Genomic DNA, 21521 nt, shown 5'->3' with positions numbered 1-21521 from the left:
GTAATGTTAAGCGCAAATCTAAAGTCAATATATCTGTTGCAGACCTCGGTTTAATTCTTTCAAACTCTGGTACTGATACTACATCTTTGAACACTAATTTAAAAGAGATGATTTTTCAAGTATTCCCAGTATTCACGTACTCATAGCTGAGAAGCACTTCGATATGACCCAATAACGAATGCTCTTACATTCGTGAACTGGGTTCGTGTTACATCTGCCCTCTAAGCTATGAGTATCCACCTCAAAAGCAAAGCCCAAGAAAAGTAAATTAGAAAAGGTATATATAGTAGAACGTAAACTGAGCAGAGTTATGGTTATCGTGTACTGTATTTGCTCTTAAGCTTCACCCTGTTAAATTTTTAAAACGACTGATCCATCATTTAATTTGGGCAGTAACGTTTGCTTTTCAAAGGAGTGTTCACTGAAAATGTACTGTTTGAATAGCGCACAGTGCAGACTGATCTTGGTCTACACTGGTCACAAAGGCAGAATCACTCGCCGCTAGTAGGCTACAGTCAATGCCCTTTGTTGTTTCGTGAAGATTTGCTATAATTCGATTAAAATGTTTAGATGTTTTCTGATATGGATAAAGTTTTAGAAGTATAGATAATGAAATGTGTCTTATTCGACGTCATAGGTCTCTAAAGAAGCTTTTTAAATTCGTGAAAATAATTTGGCAGTTTAATAATACAATTAATGCATAGTATATTTTTAATGCAGTTCTGTGTAAAACCTGTAACAAATTTGAGTCATACCAAAGAAATGCAAGTGAATTGTAATTGTAAATGTATATATACCGCCTTGAATGCTTTTCAGGACACTGTCATATCTTTACAAGCTTTGTCTGAATTTTCGGCACGTTATGCGAGCGGACCGTCTCAAAACTATGGTGTACAATTCAATGCATTTGGCATCAATTTTGCTCATTCGTACTCGACAACGACAAGTACCTACGATGTAGTTCATTCAAAAGAGGTATGCAATTAAACTGCTTAATTTTCATTGCTTTTTTTCAAAAATTCATAATTAGAGTATGCTGCCATTGAAATCGAAGATCACAAGAAAACTTGTTTTGTCAGGACAAACACAATGTCTATCAGTTTGATAAAATATTCTATTATACGATGCAGTATTAGGTGTGCGTTCGAAAAGAATACATAATCTATAACAATAAGAATTTGAACTTGTATCTTTTTATTTTTTTTGATTGAACGCATTGTCAGAAAATTGTTATCAAACATCTCATCTGAGGATGTTGTTTGTATTATCTGCGGGTAATTTGATATTACATGCAACTATAAATGTATCAGTTTAACAGTATGTTTAACATGATTGTTATGTGGTTTTAAAAATATGATTTTGATAAGTAAAGTAATTACATGATTTTGGTGGCTTCAAGATCAACACTTCAAATACACAGTTTTCTTAATTTGGTGATATTTCAATCAAATTGCCTCAAAATGTATAATTACTTGAACATTATGAAAAAAAAAATCTTTATATACTTATTATACCGTGAAGTTATTGTATAAGAAAATCTTACTATTAAAATATGTGACAACTTTTCACTATTAGTTTGTAAACATTTTTACTTTAACATACATTTTGTACTCTCTGTTCTTGAGCATTCCGTTGTACAACAGTTCATATCATCGCATGATTACACATATTAGATCTGTCTTCAGATGCCGTCTACTTTACCAAATGTTATATTGCAAGCAATTGGAGAGGGGATAGCAGTATTAGATGTAAGTACTAACGAAAATAATATCGTCTATAAAAAAGGCTCAATATCACTGTAAACATTATATCTGTAGCCGATATAGGACTGGTTTAATTATGGTCCCATTTTGTACGAATATCAGACTTAGATCGTAAATAATTACACTTTTGCAGATATTAGTCCGACACAAAATGATCTTTGTTGACAGCAACTATTCTTAATTTAATTAAAATAATTGCTGTAACCCCGAGTGGCCAACCCACGTGTCATGTTTTTACTGTGCACACGGAAAAGGCCCTCAATTCAGTTGAAGTTTTTGCACTTATCCTTATCAACTGACGAATTTTGATAACGTAGAGGTACAATCCATCGAAGACAAGAAAACGAAAGATTCCTTTACAGTCTCCATACTTTTTTTGAACTCTTTAGCCGTATTCAAATCTGCACGTAAGCTACAAATATGAGGAGTGAAAAAACATTTGGGCGGAATGGTTGAGAAAAGCATTAAGAAGTCTGCAGACGTATTACGCTAAGGAACGCACATTACCTCTTTCTTTTATTAGTGTCCTTAGAGTACTGAGGAAGTTATAAAAACAAATGTAACCTGAGTTTAGATGCAGATGGAACTGAAAAGTGCCATCCTGTATATTATACATATTAGTAATTGTTAACATTTTCCATTTAGTCCTCCACAATGTTACACCACCTAATTTAAGTATACTACATACATATGTTTGCTATATTTTCTTCATCACCTTACTTGCTATGGTCAAAACGTTTTCTTTTGGCATATACGTGGCGGAAATGTGCTATAAATACTCAATACAGTTTTAGTGTGATGCCTTACATTCATTAGAAAAGACAATTTTACTGTTTTAGATTTCGATGTCTTACTACATATCTGGAAATAGACCTGACAACTACATTGCAGTGTCAGTAGCAATAATAAAGGAAACACTTAATTCTGTTACGGTTAAACCTTGTATAAGGTAAGTAGTCATCTAGTGAAACAAACATAATTAATCAGTATTATTTAGATACTCACTTTTACGTTTCATCGCGCAATGCTATGTCAGCACACACGTACAAAGGTCAATGTCTATACAGAACTTTTCAACATTTTCATGTAGGTATGTTGTGATAGTCACTGAATCCGGCTGATATGAGGAAGTGGCACCATTGTGCACTTAGCATGTTTAGCTAGAAACAAAAAAAATTGGGAAAAACAAAAATTGACTGAACACGAATTGAAAATAAAAGGTAAAATGTAGACTTTCTGGACGCTTTAATCACGGCAAACAAAGCCATGGCATAAAAGCGCAAAGCAGGCCACACACGAAAAGAAACTGTAGTTGAAATATATAGTAGACGGAGTATCAGTGCTTCAAATACCTATTGAAAAAGATTTTTCAAAAAAATTTTCAATTGTATGCACGAAATAAAACAATGAGGTTGATGTAAAAAGCGGTCTAGTATGTAAGGGAGGGCGGAAATAGGAGGGAAGAGGGAAGTTACACCACTAACATACAAGTGATGTGACACTTGTCCTTTTTTAATATAAAGCTGGACAGGACCTGCAACAAGCGGTATGCTAGTCGCAGAAGTGGAAATGCCTACTGGATTCCGACCAGATAATGACGCACTCAAAGTACAGAAACTGATTAAAAGGCACGAGACAAACGGGCGAAATATCGCACTCTACTTTGACGGCGTAAGTAAAATTTGCATATCGTCAATTGAGAACCACACTCTTCAGCATTCTTTATCCATATGCTGATGAACGTTTCTGGCTCTCAACTGACAATATTTGTACTAAAGTATAAATATTATGTATTTTTAATGACGGCCAGATAGTATTTGTACATAATTATTACTCTTTTCAATTGTTTCGATCTTTATAATGTGGCGATTGGAAAACTCCCGTAACGCCCCGTAAAAGTAGTTCTGCACGTCTGATTCACGTGAAGTGAGGGCATAACATCACTTATACGGAAAACCTAGTATAATATCTGCCAGCCGTTATACAGAAAGTATAAATATCAACAGGAATCTTTTGTATCCCATATAGTTAATGTTAAAACAGTATGCACTTTTGTCGTTGTCAAAACTACAGTTTATTATTGGCGAATAGTGAAAAAATAAGCACACGGACCTATAACATTAATCTAGTTTGGCCTTATAGTTGAAAATAGGTAGTAAATCTATATCTAACAACTCTAAACTTTTATGCAAAAATGTCATCAAAACAGTGATTTTTCAATGGAAGCGCACTACAAAAAACTGACTAAATGACCAGTATATTTAAAACAGTCTAAATAAAAATCAAACACATGACCTTATCTTTTTCACTGACTTAATTTCCTCAAATACAATGATATTTGTAAAAATGGTTTGATAATTCTAAATTGCTAAAAATATTTGTTGTAAACGTTCAGAGCTATCTTAGAGACATTTCAATTCACATCTAGCGTTATTTCTACATTTCACAGACATGTTGTTGTAATACTATATGGCATTGTATCATGCAGTTACGACAGTCTCATTGTGAATTGATATCTTACCTATATATGTTACTTTTTTGTTCCATCAGCTAACTCCTTTTTAATTTTTAATATGATAGTAAGCTATGTTCAAACACATTTTACTGAACAAGTTGTGATAGTGCACTACAATGGTGAAAGACCTGATACCTCTAAAACAAAAAGAAATAATTGTGGCTAAACCTTTCCATTACATGTGTAAAATGCCCTTTGCGTAATATTCTTAACTTTAGCTTGTGAAATAGGTTACAATGAACAGTCGTAAATTGGCAGCTAAAATGTGCATAAACAGATTCTATTTTAAGCCGGTGTAATGAAGTATTTCGACCCCCATAGAATAACGACCCCCGGTCATTATTCTATAGAAAATGTGACTCCTTTCCTGTAAAATATTGACTCCCCTTATAAAAACTGACTCCCTTTGAAATCTCTATAGAATAACGACCGCCAGGTCATTATTCTATAGAAAAACTGACCCCTTCAAGTAAAATACTGACTCCCTAAAGATGACTCTCTTCGAATCTCATAGAATAACGACCCCGGTTATTATTCTATAGAAAAAGTGACTCCTTCCATGTAAAATACTCACTGCCGAAATTACTACATTCGAACTCTCATACAATATCGATTCCCGGACATTATTCTATTTAAAAAAGTTACTCTTTCCGTGTAAAACACCGGCTCCTAAAAAGACTTTCGACGATAATATTTATTAAAAAGTGATCCCCACCAAACCTAACGGACAATTTTACTAGATCTACAACTCTAATACCCTCCATTGCCAATAGTTAACATTTTGATTGTACTACTATTGCTGGTGCCGCTACTTCTATTGCTGTTACTACATGTACTTCTTCTTCTTCTACTACGACTACTACTACTACTTCTACTACTACTACTACAACTGCTACTAGTGATACTACTATACCTGCTTCCACTAATACGTCTTGTACATCTACCTCTTCTTCTCCTGCTGCTGTTGTTGCTGTCAGAAATAGAATCCCTTTTCCCGTTGCGGAATGCTCTGATTTCTGTGTCAAGTGATGGTATCTGGGGCTAATGGTCAAACGGAAGGACGGACGGACGGACAATGGCAAATCTATATGCCCCCGAGTGGGGGCATAAAATTCAGCAATTAGGCCTTAGATATTCTTCGTGAGGTTCAGTTTACTTCACGTGGGAGAGTCAGAGTACTATGATCTGAAGGTCATAATACTATGACCGGGGGGTCACTTTTTCTATAGAATAATGACCAGGGGGTCATTATTCTATGGGGGTCGAAATACTTCATTACACCGGCGCATTTTATTTAGTTTTTTTATACTATTTAAATTTAACATTTTTAATGGTTTATCTGTTTCTTACACAAATGGACGAGAAAGTGTGTTTGATTATATGATATGCGTTTTTACTGTAGATCAACCGCAATGGGCGTACCTGTGTAGAGGTAAAAATGGAAAGAGCTGACCCAGTTGTGAAGAGTCAAGCCTGCCACGTGACAGCTTATGACTACTACGAACCGAGTATGTTTCTTTTTTTTCAGATTTGTTTAAGAACAACGTTTCATATTACATATTTACTTATTTACCCATAAATACATTTTTAACCAATAGTTAATTTTCAGATTTGCTCATTTTATAAGACTATTAAAAGTCATAGTTAGTTCCTCTAAACAACTATGAACCATGAAATATTTTTAGACTTGTTTGTTTTATAACAGATTTTCGTATTTCATTTGAATCGTCATTTACTTTTCAACGAAACAGTACAAACCAAGGATAAGTTCAAACAATATTTTATATTTAAATATGCTTAATACAAAGAAAGGTCTATTGAATATTACACATCTATGAGATTTACAGAGTTTCCAAACCATGATTGTTCTTCCATTATGGATACAGCCTCTCAACAGCTTCATTTTATTTCTAATTTTATGTGAAGTGATTTATTTTATTTCTGAATACTTGACATCTGTCAATTTTTCATATTCAGTTTGTCGATGGTTGTGTAAATTAACTAGAATAAAAGCACTTCAGCTTGAAACAAGACTTACGTTATTTAGATGACACTGTGTTTTATTGATGAAATCATTTAGGACTTATTAACTTTTAACACAACCCAATAGACCATTTCTTTTTCTTTAAACAAAAATATCTAACACACGCAGCAGTGATTACTGATTCAGTCCTTGTTTTGTCCCTAACTTATGTACATTACTGTAGGAAATGCTTTGTACATGCGCGTGATCAAACGTACTTTAGTTGCTTCCATAGCTGTAGATTTGCTCTCTATTGGTGGTGCAGAAATGCACATAATTGCACCAACAATGGAAACTTCTCTTAGTCTTTCCTATTCATATTTTCAGGTTGACTTGACATTAAATTTATCATCTAGACACACTCCTAAATGGTCAGTGTGTTCAATGTGTCTTTATAGATATTAAGAATAATAATGTAAAATAAAAACACAGAAAACGTTGTAATTTCTCTTCCCCGTCAAAAGTTTCTAACCTTTCCCCACCATTTAGATGATTCCTTTTAGTATTTATCCAAAAGATAATCGCATTATTCCAAATTCGCTATATATATTAGGTATTAAATTCTGCATTACACTATACAATAAATACTATTAGTAAATTCTTTTTCTTTTAGAAAAATAATAAACATTTTATCAGCTATGATGCAAGAAAAGAACTCTAACACTTGTCAATGTCGCTAGTTAGCACTTGTCTGTTGAAACGGTGTAACGATAAAGTCAAATTTTATTCACTAGTTTGTGAACTGAATGTCTTATTCGATTTTTCTACGTCAACGTAGCACACCAAGCCATGGAGAGGTACGAATTTGGTCTTTTGAAGAACGCAACTATCTGTTCTGTGTGTCCACTCTGCCAGTTTTGCACCGGGACAACCGGAGTTGGACAGGTAATGACGTCAGTACCAGTTCGAAATGAAATGTACAGGGTCAATATGCTGACTTTCATACACGTGATCCTAATAAAAACATACATTTGCAATTTAAACAATTGTTCTTTGTAATGCAACCATCATTTCTTTAGCTAAAACAAATTATATTTAGCACTTCCAATACAAATGTCAATCAAATGTTTTATCCAAACGCAGTTAGAAGATATGTTAACTGCATGAACAAGATTCATTTGTTTGTTTTCTACTATAGCCATGTTTATCTTTAACTCAGCAGTCTTTTGTATACATCTGTTTCGGAATTCATCAGCAAGAACACAGTTACACTGCTGGTTTGTTTTTGAAGATCGATTTTACTTCAGACTGTTCTGAGATTTTCATTAAATGTATATCAGTAGCATCAGCGTACATATAGAAAAAAATCCTGACAATGCATTTAGAAATTCCTTGGGGGCAAATTTTTATAACATTTGTGTGAAACAAGTTTGACGTCGAGCCAACGTTTTTAGAAGATAAACATTTGAAAGTTAGATTTCCACTTAATAATAAGAAAAACCTAGCCACGCCCTCTAGTTGACATGTGTATAACAAATCGAAGTGGCTTGAATTATTAAGTATAGAGTTACTGAGAGTAGATATTGTCTTTTTTTTAAATCGGCAAAAAGTCTCTGAGAAAATGTGAAATCATTTTGATATTACAAAACAATTTAGGCAGCAGTCCGGTTCCTTGCAGCCATACTATTAAATAACTCGAAATGGGTCGAAAGAATTTGATAGAGGGTCAACCTGAGAGAGGACAAATCTTTGATATTTGACAACAGGCCGACAAGTCTGTGAAATTATAACTTATTTCAAAGTCGGTCCTGCCGACAGCAGTTTCAGAGGAGAAGATAGCTATGCTAAAATCTCTTTCTCAAGCCATTGACTGTTATGTTTTAAAATAAAGCAAAATAAGCTGAAGGAATTTGGAAAATGATCAATCAAGGTGTATTGGTTTGATATTACTTTGAAATATGTCGACTGGTTTTTAAGTAGAATATATTCTGGAAACCATGCCAGCCAAAATTGCATAATCATGAATAAAATCTCCTTGATTGTTCGAGTTGGCGTGCCAACATCTAAATCTATTTTGTGGGTGAATAAACCAGTTTCATGTAACACAATTACCCTGCTCCAATGAAGAACAAAATCATCCCAGAAACATAGACAATATGTTAAATAATCTAGATTAATACTTACAAAAAATAAATTTTATCTATCATGTACTTTTCTTTCAGATTGGTGTTGGAAAGTAAGCCTCAAGTAGATGTTGGACCTTACAGTTTCATGAAAATTTGTTCTTTTCCTACTCGATAAATAATAAAAAAACATGTATTCAGACTGCATTTTATTGTCTTCTTCCACTAGATTATTGCTGATAATCTAAAACCGATTCTGTGTGCATCAACGTTTGATTATTCAGTATTAATTTTCAAATCCTTTTCAAACTTCTCAATACGGGTCTTGTTTTCATTATTTCAGGCGTACCTCGCATACACCTAGTGATCATCCCTTGAGTGGAGTTTGATAGCATTATACAGTAAAAACTTAAAAACATACTTCTAACGAGGTTCATGCATATTCTATGCTTACGTAACTTTTTACAAGAGGACAATGTTAGTCAGTCTGAGATTTTGCTCACAAAATCATGTATTTTATAAAATAATCGAGCACATACATGCAGTACATGTACGTAAGGAATCAGCAAAAGTGGCATTTTGTTGATTAGGGATGAGGGTATGAATGTATGCGGTTGGGGTTTGAAACAATATGAGGTACAAGATCTAAGTTAATATGAGAAATCTTATTATTAATATATATTAGGACTCTGGTGCAGAATCATGAGTATGAGGGATAGTTCAAAACAGTATGACATACAACGGAATCTGACTGAGAGCGGTCATTTCATTATGTCGAATTCCTGCTTACATGAAAAGGTCTTGTAACCTGGACGATAATGCAGACGCCTTCAGAATTGTTACAACACAATCTGTACTGTTTCAAACTATTCTTTGTTATCACCTCAAATACGATTTAATTATCATTGTTTAATGACAACTGTCACTGTCTAATGACTTTTTTCTTGACTATGCTTTGGTCTATGTTTGTCTATGTTGTCCATTCGAAGAAATTTTTAAGGGTACGGCAAAATTGTATAAGAAAGAAATAGTGGCAACAAAGCGGCCACACATTCAGGCATTAAACAATGGTTTTAAATTACTTATTAAAAAACTAGTTAAACTGTGGTATGTCTGAAACGTGTTAAGACTTGATAATTTTATTTAATTCCTTTCATTACCTAACAAAATGTTTTGTGTATCATTCACTCTTTTATCACCAGAACTGCATACGCTTTCGGAGAAGCATTGCGGTAATTTATATAATAAGTGTTTTTTTCTTAGCGTGTAAGATATGTGTGTTTTGGGATAATAATACCGCCGACTGGGAGATCACGTGCGAAATAAAACATTTATAATAGTTCAGTTGTTTACGACGAATGACGACAAACGACGGTCACTTGACAATTAAAATTGAAAGAGGAATACATAATGTTATAATCATCTGCTGTATTTCTGACAGAAGTTGCAAAGATATATAATGAATGCAACTTGTCCACGAGATGCTGAGGATAATTTTGTATGACTTAAACAAATCACGACCATCTAGGAAGTTAGAAATACACCAAAGAGCACCTAAACACAAGTGCGTGGACATTGTCGGTATGGAATGGTGCTACGTTAGCATTTTCCTCTCAATTTCACGAACATGAACAATAAAATAAGAAAATACAAAACATTAAAATTTGTGACACTGATTCAATTATTTGATAAATTCAAAACAGGAAGTTTATTAGATGTTAATTGTTAGAACATTGACACACGTTTGAAACTCCTCCCCGTAACGCCCTTCAATTGAATTTGAAAGTGTAAAATGCATACACTATCAATGTTGCATACAGTACAATTACTATTGTTTCTTCTCGAGTATTTTTCGAAATGTAAATTACAAACAACCGGGTTCATTCATGTCAAACAACATGCCCACCATTTTAGTCAAGTTTAATTGTTAATTAGAGGCGTGATTATTGTCACTTATATATACGAATGAAAACGTTGTATCCAGTATTTGTATGGAACTAGGATAAGTTATAATCGTCTGCTAGGTAAGTAAGTTAAAACTTTATACAAACAAACTATTTTCAATTTTCAAAAGCTTAAAGTTTTTTTCTAAACGATACAGCTTCTGTTTAAGCTACGTATTCATAGGATACATAATTACAAATCATATATGGTAAAATTAAGTATACAGCCGAAATATCAACCAATAAAATGTGTTCTGTAGTATGCTGTATTTATCATTTGATAAATTGGTACAGCATTACGTCATACATATCGTTTAATAAAATGTGTGCCGTGTTACACCATACACACCGTTTTATGATATATGTACCGTTTAATACAATATGTACCATATAATATTTAATAAAATATACAGCGTATTACGAAATCAATTAACATTTAAGTAAACAAAGTATAAATGATTTTTGTATCTTTCTTACCATTTTTCAGATGTTGGACAAGATCTGACCTCAGAATGTTGACACCATTTTCGCTAATTGTTTCATTAGCAACTGTATCAGTCACAACCGGGTGAGTATGCGTCTTACCACTGTGGCAACCATATTATTAAATTTCAGTCACAAAGCAGAAAACAATTTACTAAATAAACCCATATTTGCTTTAGTGGACCGGGTGACTTTAACCGACATTGGGGCGTATAAGCACTTTTTCTTCACGACTAAATGTCGTAACTAAATTATTTGATGGAAAGTGAAGGGTGAATGCTTTTGTTTGATGTATATGTGGCTGCTTCTAAACGTGTTTTTAGATGGCTTTGTTTGTATTTATAAAAATGTAATCACACAGACCTGATATGAAATATAACATCATACTCTCCAGTTACATTCAGTTAGAAAATGGTTAGTTCACATATGTATATCAAATGATATCTTATTCGTTAAACCCAAGTCAAGAAACGTGAGGAGAATCTAACAACCATTTAAATGGTACACAAAATAATTAGTACATCCATATTCGAAGAATAAACATTCCGCGAATAGAGATTTTCTATTATTTTGGCCATATCGTCCTCGAAAAAACATTAATATTCACTAATTACCTTTTTAATTTTCCACGTGTCATCCCGTTATGTCCAGCTAGTCAATCAGCCACATGTCTAAAACAGTTACAAGTCGAGGCCGATTACACATTTCTAAACATTATGTCACAAAATCAACATCTTGGAAATTGTCCTAACTTCTGTACTGATACTATCAGCAATTAAGGCCAAAAGAGACCGCATCGAAATGTTAGTTTCTTATGTTTTGTAGATTCTGTATCTGTAACATTATTTTGATAAAATAGTTTCCATAACTTACTGTACTCGTAGTGTTGCCCTAATTTGAGTGAGTGGTTTTATATAATGTATAAGTTATGAATGTATTTGTCTCATGTATTTGTAAATACATTTGTATACAAAATGAGAGTATATGCACTTTTGAGGAGTCATAGCAATATTCTGTCGGTGTTACAAAGAATCTGCTTACGGTTGGACCCAAGCGGTTAATGTATGAATCTGTGACAGATAAATTAAAGAATCCTATCTATACCGTATTTATTTCTTTGCTGTTGTAAAACATGAATCTGTGGCTTAACTGAAAAATGATTGCAAGAAAAAAACAACGATCTACCTGCACAAAATGTGCAAAGAAAACTTGCAAAAACATAAGAATTGACTGAGTCACATACAACAATTCCTTGCCAACAAAAGAAATGATAATTTATAAAATGACTTAACATTTTGGACTTTATTGTCCAATTCAGTTATTTACTGCCCTAATAAGTAATAATCAAGAACACTTCGTTTCATGGTAGGTCTATATCTTTGTTAACTTTGAATTCAAAATGATTATGTCTAAAATTTATCTTATATTTGTCATAAATTGCTGGAATTGTTTAAAGTACTAGGCAAAAATCTAAATATCAAGGCAGTGGTTCAGCAATGACAATCAGAAATTAGAAATCCATTACGTATTACCCATCTGTAGTTTCGGCATTCTACAGTATGAACAGAAAGCCGGGCGCTCATATGAGCTACATTATCTTCAGTAGAATGCTGAAACGCTGTAATAATAATAATACGTAATTACCGAGTGTCATTACGGGTCTTCTACCTTAACCTTTACCCTGCTACATTTCTAACATGGACTGCATGCTATGGTCTAGCTATCATTCAATTTGGGCAGTACCATTTATTATTCAAAGGTGTGTCCATAGAAAATTTATTGGCTGAATAGCGAACAGTACAGACCATGATTAGTCTGCACGGATGTGCAGGCACTGGTCGCAAAGGAAAAACCACTTGCCGACAGCAAGCTTATGGTTAATAACTGCTGGTACTCGCTCGTAATGCAGTTCCCAGTAGTGAATATAAACTGTTTTTCACCGGGACATCTTTGTCTTTCTGGCTAGAAACAACATGTACATGTGGTGTCAAAACTAAAACTAATTCTGTAACAAGATCCTTTGGCCTCGGGGACCATAACAGAGCCAAATAAATCCAGACTAGGTATTTTTCAAGTGTGCTTATGAGAAGTAGATATGTGCAACGCCCCTATAGCCTCTATCTACAGCTTAGCAGAACTCTACGGATCTAAGAGTACTAAAAACACACACCAGTGAATTCTAGAATCTCTCAGTTTTTATGGCTGCACCGAAAGAATGTGAAGGTTAATTAGATCTATAAGAATCGATCACCAAAATAAATCACGCCTATGTAACATTCTTCGTGAGGAAACAGACCATTCTTTAGATGGAAAAGAGAATGGTAAACTTTTCAATATTTGGTCGAACGTTTTATTTTATTTAAACGTGTTAATGTCTGTAACATAGCGGTTTATGTCCAGGCAACGTCGAATTATGTATTTTAAGGTTTGTATTTTATCCTTTCGGAAACACACTTATCAATATCTTGCATGTTCCACTATAATCGGCCAATTTATGTTCTCTTTTAAAGCCCTTCTACAGTCCTTTATGTAACTGTCGAGTAATTAAAATGCGAAAAATATCGGGCATCATTTTGCATTTTGATATGATGAAAGGATTTATATCCGAGGTTTTATCTGTATTTCACATTCTTGTCTTCCAGGACGTATGTAATATCTTTCCCAAACTCACTAATCCCGGGTATTCCATTACAAATACGAGTTCTTGTTCAGAACTGCAATGGACCAGTGTCTGTATGGGCTGGTCTGAAATATGTACAGAATGATTCCCTGGTAGCAGAAAATACAACATCTGTTCAGAGTGGTAAGTACACAAATTCAAATTAGTAATGAAATAGAACGCAAGTGCAGTAAGGTTATGAAATTGCAAGTTTGAATCTCTCTTCGTCAAGCCCCTAATTGTTTGAAAATCTTTTCAATCTCTAAAAAAATAAATACAAACTGATGATAAAGCTGATGACTATATATATCTATATTTACTAGTTGTTGTAACAATACATACCTTTACTTTTAAAAATTACTTCATTGTATACACTACTTTAAAACTAATCAATCGTATTACAAATTATTGTTCATTTTTAAGACCTTTGGGGTAATTACACTCTGTTACTGCACAAAGATAAGAAAATTATATGAAGACAGATAACATACTTCTGTGACAAGCGTATCTAGAACACATAATGCTATAATATTAGATACAGTAAAACGTTTTGGTACAGTGGTTTTCAGTTAGCATTGTTCAGAAATAGTTAAGATTGTTCATCTATGCAGTAATCTATGCATTATTGTAGTCATTAGCACTACGGTTAATCTTTCTTTCCACATACATTTCCACATACATTCGGGTAGATATATTTTCTAATTAAAAAAAATAACCGTTGCAGATCTTAACGAAGCCTTATACTTCACCTTAAATTGTTTGCAACATAAAAGCTTTAAAAAAACAACAGAAAGGGGAATTTTAAAAGTGTATGTAAATCAAAACGTAGACTGTGATTTTATCATAATTGTTGGTAGCAAATGCTTACTTTCAGGCCTAATTGATAAATAGCTAGAGTCTAACACGGTTTCGAAAAACATTCGTATGACAATTTGAATCACAACTGACATATGGGTCTGAAAACCATAACATTGTGAAATTCAGCATTCTTTCCTTTATCCAAAGGCATTCAGAAATCTCATGTTAGTTACGGTGTATCTGTCATTAACTTTTTGACACTTCCTCCTCAATGAACAGATATGAACGTTTAACGCAGTTGATAATAACAAAATACGTATAGACTTCTTCCTAAACAAACAGATGGACTGAACGATAAATAAAAGAAACAAAAGAATTTGTTTCCTGTTGATCAAACTTTGTATTGTCGTTTACCTCGAGGTATTTAAAGTGTTGTATAACATTACAGAAGTTACATTATTTGCAAATTCCTTTCGAATTATTCAGAACAAAACAATGAAAAAACAAAGATAAAGACTACATCACTATAAAGAAAGCAAGGCTTGAGATCACTAGTTGTAAGTTAAGTAGTCAAAAATAGGCAGCGGAATGCACTTAAAATGGTAATTGAATAATTGTTTAATAAGTTAAAAGTAAAACAAGTTGAATATTTCAATGAGATGTTCCAACCTGTATAACAATAGCACGGATGTTATGCCGATTATTCCCGAGACCAGTTGTCCATTTGATTGCACTACGTTTGCCGATGAGAAGCAAGAAAAACTTCATAAGGCTGGCATGTAGCTTAGACGTGTTTGCATTCATGACGTTATAGTCTACAGATTTTTTTTCAGTATTTTATTATTATTATTAACAGCATTCAATTTGTCAGGCTCATGACCTATTGGTGAAATTTGATAAAGATTTAACACTTATTTTACTTATCTTACAATTAATATGAACTTCTCTAAGTTTGTATTAAAATTTTGTTGGCCTGTATTCATCAACGTTTTCTGTATGAAATTTAAATTTAGATTTTAAATCTCTTAACAGCCAAATTGCCATAACTTCCTTTGTTTCAAATCTGCAAAGCCTTTTACATATTTTTGTTGTAGCATATGCCGTATTTATTTCAGATTTCACCCAAATCTCTACATGATTTACAAATATAGGGCCTAAGGTTTTTTAGCATTTCAAAGTCTAAGTTGCAGAGTTCTAGTGTTGATGAGTTCGGATTCTATTTAATATCGCATACAATATTCATTTCCAGGAATATCTACGACACTGTCTATCAATGTAAGTTATTGCTATTACACCAGATATAAAATAATATGTAACATTTTTTAATTAAATTGTACCGTGATTAACACATATTATTCGATCCGTTATATATATGAACTTATATTTATATTTGAAATAAGAGTTGTATACAATATATAAAGGAGTGAACCATATTGTATTATTGTATTGTATTTCACATTTGTTTTTATGTTGATTTGATTTGACAAATCATTTGCGATCGAGCTGTATTTTATTCTCAGGTACCAGGTAACTTGCTACCTTCAGAATATAAAGTAGATACTTTGGGGTCAGGAGGCCTTGTTTTTGAAAACAGTTCTAACATTCGTTTTGAAGATAGAGGTTTGATAGTGTTAATCCAGACTGATAAGACACGATATTCCGCAGGACAGACAGGTATGTAAGAGTAGACAATCATATTTTAACATGCGAAAACATGAGAATGTCATATCGTTCTATAACAAAATACAAAAAAAATCAATATTCCACTTGTTTTCTTCTTTTACTAATAAAGATGTATCAGTCCCAAAGTTCATATTTGAAAGTATGAAAATTACTACGTGCAGTTTATGAAAACATAACATAACAAGTTCATTTGTGTGAACAGTACTAGTTGAAAACAATACACACTAATAACATTTGTACTACATGCCCCACTAATTTTTGAAACGTTTTAACAGTTGACTGTTATTACTAGGTATTTAATTTTAAAGGTACTTCTTCGTAAACAATACATATATTAAGTTAAAACATTTGATAAGGATTTTCTGTATTTTAAGTAATTAAGTTTAGATATATTATATATATTAATGAAAGATGGCCATTGTATATCCTTAGCAGCAAAAGCTATCATAATGGCATTTTCTGTCTATATACTATTAAACTAACTACGTGGTAAAAGGAGTTAAATATATTAATAAATTTTATATTCTCTCTTTCCTAGTTAAGTATCGAGCAGTACTTCTTCTTCCGAACCTGTTGAACTTCCAAGGACAAGCAACTGTTACAATTCAGGTAAACCACATTATTGATTTTCTAAGTTAAATATATCTATTTGTATTTGTTCAGTTGTTGACAGGTAGTTCACACCAAATTATCTTCCAATTATTTTCATAGTGTTTTGTTAATGTCACAACAAGGCATAGGATTACTAACGGAGCATAATAAGTCAGTTTGCAAGCAGGACGGGACAGGGCAATAAAAGGTGCGATCATACACAATTTACTTTGGAGGTTGTTGGAGGGAGTAAGGAGGGACCTCTAAAATATATTGCGGAGAAAGAGGTTATTTAAAGACAAGTTACTTATCTAAAATAATAACAAAAAGATTAACAATGTTTGAAAGCCGTAACTATTATATTTTCTCTTTTAGAACATGGAAACGTCAAAATACCAATAAATCCTTGTGACCTTTACTGCTTATCAATTTTTCTGTTTTCTGAAGCTGTTGTATTTTATGACTCAGGCTTTGGAAACCATTTTCCTTTCCTCAGGTCACCTCGACCTTGACCAGTGACCTGGAGATCCACATAACAATGAGGATCCTCATCGAGTGGTGGTTAGCCATCCTGTAAAATTGATTGTTGTAGCTATTATATTCTTAGTGGAGGACCAAGAATCCTCAATGTTAATAATTACATTGCTCGATGGCAGTACTTAATCCCTACTGATCCTAAGTTTAATTGCTCAATGGTCAAGGTAACAGAGAATGTCAGTTATGATCAAGAAACCTGGTACGCGTATTGCTCAAAAGTAATGCATGGCCTAATTTGATTTTAAGGTCAGTGACTCTAATGTCAAAGTAATAGTGACTGTTACTACGGAACAAGTTTACGTTCAATATCTTAACAATGCCATCAACTGCAATGATCCTCAATCGCCCCTGGTTAGTTATATATAGAGGACATGGTTTTCGGTTAATGTCACACTTACAGTCAGTACAAATCCTTTTAATATTCTAAGGGAGATTCGACCTGTCATCCTCAGACTTTGCAGACAAATTACCAGTAGACAGTAAATAGACTCTGTTGACTTTAGGTCAAAGGGTTAAGTCACAATGACAGCTAGGGCAAGAAAATCTTCTGCTCAAGATGTTTTGGAAAACTCATCAACCCTCAAACGTAACAAGCACGAATTAAATGAAACTTACTTTACTGATTTTGAGGTCAGAGAGTCTAATGTGAACGTTAGTATAAAAAGAACAATTACCATGGACTCTTTTTTGAGGTTTCTTAATTAGAATTCCTGATCACTATCATGCAAAGGATCAGGTGGACGTCCGTCATTTTGTTTACAATTTAGTTTCTGCTCAACCACTTTGGAATGCGTCGACATATGAATCTCAAACTCGATATCCATATTGCCTCAGGTATATTGTGCTCCGTGTTGATAGAGTTTGGGTCAATGAATGTGAATTAAATTTTAAACAGAGTCGATTTTTTAAAAATAATTATAAAGGAGTGAGTAATTATTGTGGTTTCCTTTAGCTTACATTAGAAGCCAATTTTAGTATGTCCTGCATATAAGGTGTCATTTTTCTTATTTTTATGGCTTTTTATCGTAGGACGGAAATAACAATAGAATTGAAGTCAACGGACCAAATTCCGTTACCAGTGGCGTCATTTCGGGACAATTAGAGCTCAGTAGATATCCTGTCTTTGGAAGCTGGAAACTTGTGATTGATGCTATGGTAATTATTTAAAATTACTTGATAACATCTTTTATTTAAGTATTTTCAAATTGGTTATTTAAATTGCATTATGTTGTTTATCGTCTGATTTTCAACGTTTGAATGTGGCGGGGATTTTATTCAAACACCTGAACGTTGAATCTTGGTATTATATCAGACAATATAAAACAAAAAGTCACATTTAGTTTTATTCTGAACATGCTCGTTGAGTCAATATAGTGAATACAGTATGCTAAAGTAGTAATGAATTGAACGTTATGCGGTTGTATGACGTCATAATTATTCCAGTTTGTGGGTCAACCGAATCTTCACTTCCTTCTCTGTCTAACTGGCAGAAAAACATGCCATAGTAGAATGTGCACTTTGATTGTGTCTGAAAGTATAAGTGTATGTATATATAAAATGTATTTTGCATACAGTGCCTTCGTTTATGCATGTATTTGTGCGCAAAATATTAAATCTTCGGTAACATCTTGGTCATTTAATCCAAAGAAAATGTAACACAATAACAAACAGAATTTATAAACATAAAAAAAATCAAATTATATAAAGAATACATTCTAGCTATGAATTGTATTTGAAGTCATGTTCAATGGCTTTATAATTGGTTTTGTCATCACTCTTCAAAATGTTTTCCTTTAAATATTTTGATTCTTTTGAAAATTTAGTGTCTGAACTTTTGTTGTCTACCTTTCTTATTTAATATAAGTATACTGAAACTAAATTAATGTTTTGTTGGAAGGAAACTTATTATCTTTTAGGAACATTTTTACGCTCTATGCTGAAATAAAATGTTTATTTTAGGGTAAAACAACCTCAAAGACATTTGAAGTAAATGACTATGGTAAGAATTTACATAATTTAGCATTTCATGTGATATATTGTTGATAGCAAAACATCATAGTTTTGAGCATAAACTTGTGAATGAAATATTTATATTTCAAATGTATTGTCAGCAAATGATTACTGTTATAAACATATACACGATATTTCCCGATGATTGTAATTGCTACAAACTATAACAGATTGTACGCTGAGAATAATGTGATCGATGAATGTAGGCATAGTTATTCATACATGTTTGTAAATTCTACACACAAAAAAGTGAACCATGTGTGTAAACATAGATATGTCTAGATCTCAGCGTGCAAATAATTGTTCTCAGATGCTTGATATTGTACACACTATAAAAATGTGCACAGACAGTTATTTCCATTTTACGCTGAGTGCACACGTAGTTAATTCCAAATGTTTAATTGCTACATATAATAATGTGTACGCGGAATGTACACGTAGCTATATATCCCCGGATGTTTGTAATTGCCAAATACTAAAGTGTGAACGCTGAGTTAACACAGAGTTAACACAGAGTTATTTCCGAATGTTTGTACATATGTAATTGCTACACCCAATTAAATATGTAAAGATAGTTATTTAAGATGTAATTGTAACACACTGTAAAATATTTAACACTGATTGTATGCATTGTTATTCCAGGATTTTGTGATTACAAAACACTATAAAATATGTACGCTGAATTGTCACATAGTTATTGTCATTATTGCTACAGGGATGTTTATAACTGCTAAATGCAATGGCCTGTGTCTCTATAAATAATGCTTTGTAAACTTAAAATTATTTATTTACAGTTCTTCCAAGGTTTACAGTTCAAATTACCTTACCGACAGAAATACATTCAACACAAACGACATTTACAGTAGACGTGGAAGCAACGTAAGACCAAATTATATAAATATAAATGATTATTTTAAATTAACAAGTTTTTAGTGGATCGAAGAATGTATCTAATTAAGAAAACATATAACAAGGCAACACAAATGCTAGTAAGATATGCATTTTTTTTTATCATGCCGAAGTTTTTATGCACAAATATTGGAGATAATCACCCAGAAGCTGCTTCTAGTACTTTTTCTCATGTTTTATGTTGTTACATTAAATCACCTTAAACTATTTTCTTACGTTATACCTTATTCCACATTGGTTTACACTGTCAGTGTATTGTATATATACGTTTCTGAAGGAATACAGACAATTTAATTAACTGCGTGCAGCTTGTGAAATTAAAAATGTTAGAAGTTCTATAAGAGTGCTCAGGAGTTTTTACCTGGATGTTTTTATTATGTCTCCCACACCACTGTGTGGTGAGAGACATATTGATGTACTCCTGTCTGTCTGTCTGTGTGTCCGTTTGTCACAAATCTTGTCCGAATATTTCTCATCGGATCTTCACCAAACCTCAACTAAATGTGTTTGCCAGTAAGTCCTCGGCCAAGTTCGAAAATTAGCCAAATCGGCCCACGCACTTCGGAATTATGGCTCTTGAATTATCGAAAGGTCGCTTACTCCAACACTTATCCGATAGGCTACTTACTGCAACACTTACTCCAAAACTATCCAAGGTGTATTCTCTGCAGTAAACAGTATATAAAGACAGATTTTGATTTCCGTCTTCTGGCCTGTTTCGTCGGGACCTTAAGGGTGTTTCCTTGTTGCTCCCTCTTCTGCAAAGGCATTGAGTACATGCGTTTTAGGTTCTGAAGGAATGCATTTTTATATTTTATTTACAAGAACATCTTTGTGTTTTACATAACATACCTTCTGTTGCCTTTACGTATGTTAAGGTTTCACCTGGCGGGGATTATTTTTATTTACACTGTCTTGTGACTTTGGAACATGGTGGGGGTAAGGAGGTTAGGTGCACCATAAACCGATTTAAACTCCCCAGTGGTGGTTTTGCCACTGACCGTTCAAAGGCGGTGCCCACTGTGTTCCTATATTTGTTTGTTTTGTCCTTTGGTGTTTCATTTTCTGTGTTGTGTGCGAGGGTTGTTCGTGTGTGTCTTTGGGGAGGCTGCGTGTTTAGAACGTGGATTTCCTTGTTGGATATCCGTCCTTGTTTTTTTTACTGTTCAGATGATAAGGCAGTTGTGGGAGATATGTGCTTTTCTCAAAAGCAGCTCTAGTTTTATCTTATCTGCTTCTATTTAGGACCAATTTAAATAGTTTAACGCCTACCTAAATGAAATTTAACGCAAGTTCATTTTCATCGACGTGTATTTAGATTTATCTGAATATTAAACTTCAAAGCGATGTGTCTCATAATTTTTCGAATACCTGTATGTCAGCTAAATTATAATCACATTGAATGACATATAATATCTTTGCAAAAGAAACATGATTTTGCTCTATGGATTCCTTCAGATGAGTAAGTGGTAAATAATTTAAAAATGTCTTAATATTTAACATATTGATCAATTCATACTCATTAATTCTAACCGAGAAAAAAT

General features: G+C 33.2%; 2 protein-coding genes across 2 annotated transcripts in view; both read left to right on the top strand.

Moving 5' to 3' along the window:
- The first annotated feature begins 767 nt into the window (after positions 1-767).
- Positions 768-8529, top strand: LOC123542539 (C3 and PZP-like alpha-2-macroglobulin domain-containing protein 8). The gene is made up of 7 exons (XM_053531810.1): positions 768-975; positions 1686-1748; positions 2603-2712; positions 3287-3434; positions 5681-5786; positions 7080-7186; positions 8464-8529. The coding sequence occupies exons 2-7, from the start codon at positions 1686-1688 to the stop codon at positions 8479-8481; spliced, it is 552 nt and encodes a 183-aa protein (XP_053387785.1). The 5' UTR covers positions 768-975; the 3' UTR covers positions 8482-8529.
- Positions 8530-10242: 1713 nt separating this feature from the next.
- The window catches only part of LOC123542633 (CD109 antigen-like), a 50409-nt gene continuing 39130 nt past the window's right edge, over positions 10243-21521 (top strand). Inside the window, exons 1-9 of the mRNA XM_053531802.1 lie at positions 10243-10388; positions 10795-10875; positions 13433-13593; positions 15497-15522; positions 15768-15921; positions 16469-16539; positions 18088-18213; positions 19018-19057; positions 19863-19947. Coding sequence (XP_053387777.1) covers positions 10820-10875; positions 13433-13593; positions 15497-15522; positions 15768-15921; positions 16469-16539; positions 18088-18213; positions 19018-19057; positions 19863-19947 — 719 coding nt within the window. The 5' untranslated portion in view covers positions 10243-10388; positions 10795-10819. The remainder of the gene's footprint in view (positions 10389-10794; positions 10876-13432; positions 13594-15496; positions 15523-15767; positions 15922-16468; positions 16540-18087; positions 18214-19017; positions 19058-19862; positions 19948-21521) is intronic.

Source organism: Mercenaria mercenaria, chromosome 19 (assembly GCF_021730395.1).
Source record: "Mercenaria mercenaria strain notata chromosome 19, MADL_Memer_1, whole genome shotgun sequence".
Lineage (NCBI taxonomy): Eukaryota > Metazoa > Mollusca > Bivalvia > Venerida > Veneridae > Mercenaria > Mercenaria mercenaria.
The sequence above is the reverse complement of the archived record's forward strand: the minus strand, read 5'-3'. Positions and strand labels throughout refer to the sequence as shown.